Source organism: Sminthopsis crassicaudata, chromosome 1, assembly GCF_048593235.1.
Source record: "Sminthopsis crassicaudata isolate SCR6 chromosome 1, ASM4859323v1, whole genome shotgun sequence".
Taxonomy (NCBI): Eukaryota; Metazoa; Chordata; class Mammalia; order Dasyuromorphia; family Dasyuridae; genus Sminthopsis; species Sminthopsis crassicaudata.
In genome coordinates this window covers 55,921,506-55,929,097 of record NC_133617.1, presented here as the reverse complement: position 1 = coordinate 55,929,097, position 7,592 = coordinate 55,921,506, and the positions used below count along the sequence as shown (strand labels likewise).

At 45.1% G+C, this 7,592-nt stretch overlaps 1 protein-coding gene across 10 annotated transcripts in view; it reads left to right on the top strand.

The window, feature by feature from the left end:
• The first annotated feature begins 1,248 nt into the window (after positions 1-1,248).
• DAZAP1 (DAZ associated protein 1) overlaps positions 1,249-7,592 on the top strand; it is a 41,146-nt gene continuing 34,802 nt past the window's right edge. For 4 of the 10 annotated variants that reach the window (XM_074304680.1, XM_074304672.1, XM_074304707.1 and 1 more), the window contains exon 1: positions 1,250-1,520. In XM_074304680.1, the coding sequence (XP_074160781.1) occupies positions 1,492-1,520 (29 nt within the window). In that variant the 5' untranslated portion in view covers positions 1,250-1,491. Of the gene's footprint in view, positions 1,521-2,144; positions 2,264-7,592 lie in introns of those variants that run through there. The other 6 variants (XM_074304694.1, XM_074304719.1, XM_074304686.1 and 3 more) reach the window with 5 other exon arrangements.

Below are 7,592 nucleotides of genomic sequence, written 5' to 3'. Positions count from 1 at the left end.
CCCTTTTCCTCCCCCTGCACTAACCGGCTTCGGTCTAGGGACCGCTCCTCCCAGCGAAGCCCCCAGCTCGGAGCGCATACCCGGCCACCCCCGCCCCGCTTCCTTTCTCCCCAGCCTGTGCTGCAGCGCGCGCGCCCTGCCAAGCCTGCCTGCAAGCACGTGGCCGGGTTCAGCTCGGGCCAGTGCGAGGAGGAGGAGGCCGGCGCGGAGAAGCTGCGGACTCAATTTCCCAGGCTGCCTCGCGAATGGCCTAGAGTCGGGCGCGCGCAGAACCAGCGGGGGGAGGGGGAGAAAGGGAGGGAGGGGACCTGGGTTCAAGTCCTGTTTAGAGCTGTTGGAACTCTTTGACCCTCAGAAAAGACGGGTCAGGCGGGATGACCTCGGAGGTTTCTCCTAGCTCTAAGTCTAAGCTGGCCCGGGGGGAAGTGGGCGGGGTTAGTGGACTGCAGCAAATTATGCCCCATGGGTAGGTGAGTGTCCAAAAGCGGGATAGCGAGCAGCCCCCGGTAAGGCCGTGCGTATGAGTACTGGGTCCATTCTGAGCAGCTTCTTTCAGGGAGACAAGATCAAATTCAGGCCAGAGGGGATGCAATGAGCCTGGCTCCTACAGGACTGGCGGCAGCAGCAGCCCGGCGTGGTTAGCGTGGGAGAGAGCGAGGATCAGACCCGGCGTCTGCGCTAGAATCACTAGCCCCCCGCGGACTCCTCCTCGCTGGAGGTCTTCAGGGGCGCTTCCTCTCACTTTTCAAGGGTATTTAGAGGGGCTTCGGACCACGCTCAAGTCCGCCTGGGCAGCCGCAAGGGTCGCTTTAAGCAGGGAGGAGGTGTAAGAGGGATGAATTAGAGTGGAAGAAGGGAAGTGACTCAGGGGAAGGAAAGAAAGGGAGATCAGAAAGAAAGGATGGCCGGTCCGACCCAACCCTTCATTTTACAGATGAAGAAACTGAGTCCCGAGGAGGTGAAATGACTTGTTAAAAGGCCATCAGACCCTCTTCAGTCCGTCCTCTTCGCACTGCAACACTCTGACTACCTTAAGTGAGAAAAACAAATAGTAAGGAGGAGAGGACATAGAAAAGGTAGAAGAGACAAAAAGAGAAGGGAGAGAGTGATAATGAGGGAGGAGAAAGAGAAAGAGAATGAGGGGGAGGCAGAAGAAATGGAACGAGAGGCGGAGAGGAGGAAGAAGGGACAGGGGAACGCGCCGAGGACGCATGACGTGACGTGGCCCCGCCCCCGACGTTCCATGCGGGAGCGCGCACGGGCGCAGCGCCGGCGAAGGGGGCGGCACGGCGCGGGGGCGCGCGGTGACCGTTGGCGCTGAGGGGAGGAGGCAGGAGGAGCTGCCGCCGCCGCCGCCGTCGCCGCCGCCGCTGCCGCCGCCGTTGCGCAGATCCGGGCTGGGGCTGTGGAGAGGGCGACGGGAGCTTGTGACCTTCCGGAGGAGGGAGCGAGGCCCAGGCCCGGGGGGGGACACGGAGCAGCGCCGCCGCCATGAACAACTCGGGGGCCGATGAGATCGGGTAAGAGGCCCGGCGCAGGCCTCCTTCCTTCCCTTCCTTCCTCCTGTCCCGGCCCGGCTGGGCCCGACCCTGTGGGGACCCCGGAAACCCCAGCGGCCGTGGACCCCCCACCCCCACCCCGGGGCCCCCCCGCGCGGCCCTGCTGCCGCAGCCCGCCTCAAGGTCACGGCGAGGGCCCGGGAAGTCCGCCCCCCCCCACCCCGAGGCAGGAGAGGCCGGAGTAGCCCCCCCTGGAGGAGGGGGCAGCCCCCCGGGAGCCAGCCACGGGCCCGTGGGGCGGCTCTCGGGCCCTTAATAACCTGGTCTTCGAGGACGGGAGGCTGAAAAACCTGAGGCCGGGAGCGGATTTACCGGGGCCTCCCTTACGCGACCCGGTGAGGCCCCGGCTTCTTAGACTGGGCTGGGGGGGAGCCCTGGTTGCTCCGGGAAGGAGCTCCAGTCCGTCTCCCCGCCCCCCATTCCCTGACCCGGGCCGGGCTTGGCCACCATTTGCCACCTTCCGTGCCGCTGCCTCCATTAACTTGGAGGAGGAGGCAAGCCCATTGGTTTATCCGGGGCGGGAGGGAAAGGGGTGGGGGAAGCGCGCCTGCACCCAGGGCTAGGCCACCATTTGCCCGCCGCCCCAGAGCCGCCTCTTAATTTGGGGTGTACGGTAGGCCGTTGGTTTATCCGGGGCCGCCGGGGGCAAGGGGAAAAAAGCTGTCTAACTCGCACCTGCCCTCGCTGCCGGGCTATTAATCTGGGTGAGGAGGGGGATGGATCCCGGGCGGAGTAAGTTAGGAAGCTGGTTCTTTAACCCCAGAGCCTGGAGCTTCGGAGCTACCTCCAGCCCCCGAAAGCATTAGAAGGCGGGGGGCAGGCCCTTTGTTGTATTTGGAGGTGGGGAAGAAGGCGAAGTTAAATCGGATCTGGGAAGTTGTTTTCCCCAAGTTTGAGAGGAAGGCAAGCTGGGGAATTGGGGGGAAGACGGAGTCGGCTTGTGAATCAGACATTCCTGTGGGGTACCCTGGCCGCCATTTGCCAGCCTTCCTGAGGCTGCCCCCCCTTTTCCTCTCTAGTTTGGGGTGCGACCTTTGATCTATTTGGATTGGGGGACCTGAATGTGAGGTTTGGGAGACGCAATTCTCTTTTCCTCCGACCAGAGCCTTTATTGCGTCCCTCCCTGGGGCTGGTTCTCACCGAATTGGAGCCGGGCTCTTCCTTTTATTCCCAACTTTAAGGGAAAGTGTTTAAGAAGTAGATTTAGACCCTGGAGGAAGTGGGGCTTGGCACCTACTTGAAACCTCCCCAGATCCTTTGGTTTAGGCTAGGAGGAAGTGGAGACGAAGTGCCAGGCAGCCCACGTGGTGGTAAGGCCGGAGAAACTAACCCTTAGCTTGGGGAAGGCTGGAGAAGCTTCTCTGGCTCTGGGGCTCTTTCACAGAGATCTTTGGGACTTTGAATCTCTTGTGCCTTCTACCTATACTTTTAGCTGTTCCGAGCACCCGAATAGCTATTTTGTTTGATGTTTGAAAGTTAGTAACGTCACTTGTATAAGTGGGGGGGGGTGGAGAAGAAGGGGATGAATTGTAGAAATGGCAAACATCGTTGTAGTCCCGTCTTTGCCCTCCCCGGGCCGGTTGTAAAAGATCTAGAGCTGTGTTGCCCAGATTCCCTCCAAAAGAAAAAAAAAAAGAAACTTGTCTTTGGGCTGATAATCAAGTTCAAGAAAGATTTAACAGAATCTCTACACAAATTTGTTTTCCTCCTAAAATAAGTTGTCCCAGTAGATGGAGAAAATTTAATTCCAAATAAGTAAAGGTAGTTTTAGTTTGCAATGAAACAGATTTCAGAGTATTCAGTCTCTAAAATAACTAATTTGCATCATAAAGAGCACTAAAAAAATTTTGTTATTTGGTGTAGTGAAGTGGCCAGCTTTCTTGTCTTCACTTCAGAAGAGGCTTTTTGAATCCAAGGCCAAAGAATTTAGAACACTAATTTTATTTGCTTAATACAGTAAATAAATAAAAGGAATTTGTTGTCACATGGTATATTTTAATTAATATACTGTTCTTTCCCATTACTGTATATTAAAGTTTTTTTTGACAGAAAATAGAGAATTAGACTAGCCTTAGCATTAGGAAATAATTGTCAAAGCAATTTACAAACATTTGTTAGGGCTCTCAGTAGCCCTGTGTGGTAAGTACAATATAGAAATGTACCTTCCTGGGTTGTTTAATATAGGTGAGTGAGATGTTCTCCAGGGCCACCTGCATGGCATGAGTATTGTTTCTTTACAAAGAAGTTTACAATCACTTGAAAACCCTAAAGCTATCTTGATGGGTAAACTAGCAATCCAAATGTAAACTAGAAATTTCTCCAATAAGTTTTTGATCTCCATGCTCTGGACACATTACATGAACTAATTCCTATCTCATTCTGTTAAATGATCGTCCTTGTCTGTCATATTTTCCAGCAGATTTACTTAATGTGCTGTGGCTTTTAGCCTGATTTTTTACAAGATCAATTTAAGACTTTTGTTTTATTCTCATACCTGACATCATTATCTAAAGTTTTCAGAGTGCTCTACATATATTAAATCAATTCATTTCTTTCTCACACCACTATCTGAAGTATGTTCCTACTATGTTCCTAGAAGTTCCTACTAAAGCAAAGTTAGCAAGGTTAAATTTACCCATGGTTAACTGTGAACTTATTCACCTTTGAGTCTAAAACTAGCTTTGCTCACAATCTGAATAATTAAATTTTTGAACTAGAAGATAACTTAGCTGCATTAGAGGAGCAACTTGTAGTTGGGTAGGGGAAAAAATCTCCACTTGGAATCTGGAGAGATCTGAGTTTGAATAATATTACATTTATTAGCTGGGTGACCATGACCAATTAATTTAATCTTTTTGAAGTTGTTTTCCCATTTGTAAAATGGGAAACAATATTCCTGTCTGTTGAACATGCTCAATAGGATTGTTGTGAGATTTGGGTGAGAGAATCAAGGTAAGAATGCTGAACAGACTTGAAAGTGCTATAGTGGAAATGTTTATCACTTGCAATGACGATTCCCTTCACTTTTATGAGCCTTAGTTTCTTTGTCATTAAATGGAAATAGCTAGGTTTTTGATCATAGATTTTGGTAAAGATTAAATATTGCAATGTAAAGCACTTTTAAATCTTAAGGACCAGCACAGAGTAATGTTGGTTGCTGCCTCTTTGATTATTAGGGATCATCTAGTCCAGTCTCATTCTGTAGATGATAAAAGACCATTCTTATTCCACTGAAATACAAGTATTAGCCAATTTTAGGGAAGGGACAGGGATTGAATCTATGGTTTCATTAGTATAGGGAACTCAGGGATGAGGAAATGACCTCTAAGAAAGTAGATCAGAGAGATTGAAAGAGAAAGGCAGAGACTACGAAGTAAATAGAAACAGACACAGAAAGCCAGAGGCGAGGACAGTGACAATTAATTTAGGCTATAGTTTTAAGGGACCTATGAGTTCTTTGCACTATATTGTATTCTCAAAAATCTTTGTGCCACTTTTTAAATATGCTAATGGCTCTGCTCTTGAAATTTCCTGTGAAGTGAGAGCTTGGTGAATTTTGAGTGTGGGAGTATGTTTAATGTTGGGATCAAAGTCATGCATTTTAACCTTTTCGTGTTTAAACAGATAATCAGGTTTCAGAACTTTGTTTTAATTGTTCTGATAACTTTAATAACTCTTGATTTCTCTTTACCTTTTTATGAAGTCTACCTTATTTAGAAGTAGACAAAGTTGAAATTAATTTTTCATTTTCTCTGACATAATTCCATTCTTTATTCTCTTGAAAAAATGTTAGTTCTACTAACTAACTTAGTGGTGCTCCAGTTTTTCCTGAATCTGGCTTTGGAGACCTGTGAAAATTAATAAGTCTAATTTTAAAAACACTACATTTAAGTTCTTCAAATTGAATTTGACAACTTTGCATCTTCTGAGTTTGTTTGAAAATATGATTTGTGTTCCTGGTTTTAAATAATTTTACATAGCACTTCGAGGAGTACAAAGTCTTTTCCTAATAATAACCCTTTGAGGTAAGTATTCTGAATACTGTTGGTTGGGTTAGTTGGAAAGAGCACTTTACTAGCAAATGGCTAGAAGTGTGATACTGAACAAATCACTTATTAGCCTCAGTTTCTTCCAAAATAGAGACACTACAGGTGTGTTGTTCCGGAAAGTATCTTTCAGATCTAAAAGTGCTATAAAATGTGAGCTGCCTTTACTAATTTTAGAGTAGTTAAGAGAATTGAAACTGATTGGAGTCATTAGTCAAATTCTGTTTCATGGGGTATATTATAGTTCAGAGACTTGAGCTTATTTATTTATACTTTCTTGTATAAGGAATTTTAGGTTGCCACTGTTTAAAATTTGGAATAAGTTAACCTATATTTCATTATCTTTCCAGAATTTCGTGCACTTTTACTGAGTAAGATCTTATTGTGCTCCCTGTCTGGTTATTTAAGCAGCTGAGTTGTTGGATTCCTTTTTTCAATGGAAGATAGAATTAGTATTAAATCTGCTTATTAAATGCCTTTATTTTTTGTAAGAGAAATCCTTGTTTAAATGTGTTTGTTTGAGACACAGATTCCCAGATGGAATTACCTTTCTTTAGCCCCATCTTTAATTTGCAACAAACTAGGAAAGGTGGGCTGGCCAGAAGCTTGATAAGTGCAGAGAAATGCAATTATGGCAGCCTTGTGTATGGGATTAAAAAGCTGAACATCTGAGTCCTGGTTTTGGCTCTGCCATTAAGTATAATTATGTTATCTTAAACATGTCACTTACCTTGAAGGGTCCCAGTCTCCTTTTTTACAAAACAAAGGGGTTTAAGATTAGATGTGCTCAAAGGACCTGCTCTTTCTTAAGTCCTAAGATATCAAAATTAGTGTGAATATCAAACCAGATATCCCCTTACCCCCTCATTTAACAGATGAGAAAATTGAGCCCCTGTGATATTCCTTAGCTTGCTTGCTCAGGTCACATGGCTTAACAAATTCAGAGTCTGGATTTGGATCTGATCTTCCGACTTTAAACCCAAAGATCTTTTACAGCTATTGTCTTTGGCATAGTGACTGGTGAACCATGCTTTGGAGACCAGGTTGTGCCTTACTGATTCTTACTGACATAAAGGACTAGAGAGAGGCATTCTTTAAGATTTTATCAGGCAAACAGTTCCATTCATTCACCTTGGATTGGTAGCTCTTGAGCTCATTTGGAAGGATTTAGATCCAGAAATAAGTTGAAGGATTAATTGGCAAGATAAAAACAGCATTTTTGTTAGTTTCTCTAAAAGACAGCTGGACTGTATCAGTCTACAAGTCATAGAAAGATCGACATTAAAAAAGAGGACAGATAAATTAGCACAAAAGACATAATTGATTAATGAAATTAACTTGAAAATCTGGAAATTGGAATGGAAAGAATACTGAATTAGGACATAGGAAACTGAGATTTTCTGTTTGACCAAAGTCTTGCCAGTTGTTTTTGGGTCTCAGTTTCCCCATATTTAAAATCAGAAATGTTTGCATAATTTTTATTTGACTTTGAAATTCTTTGTTGTAGTGGCTCTTTCATCTCTTACAGACTTTTTAGCTCATAAAAGTCTGATTCTGTTAAGCTGAATGTTAGAAAAATATTAAATTCAAGAATTAGATTGCAGATGGTTTTTCAAGATTAGGGAAAACTCTTATTGAAATGTTAGAAACAAAACAACAACCATCTAGTAGGCAGTTGTAAATCTTGAGGCTAGTTTATAAAATGAAAAAAATAAAGAAAAAAAGTTCTAAAGTTTTCTTAACTGGAAAAGTAATAACCCCATTTTGGGTCTGGTCTCATGTTTTGATATTTTTGATGGGAAAAATCAACAAGTATTTATTAAGCACTTACCATGTGCCAGGCATTGTACCAGAAACTAGTAATAAAATTAGAATACTTTGCTGTGGTCCTGGTTCATTTTGAAATTTTGGGGTAATGTTTTTGTTCTGTCTGGCTTTTAGGATTTGTTCTTGGTCTATGATAAATTTGATGTTTGTTTTAAAAAAT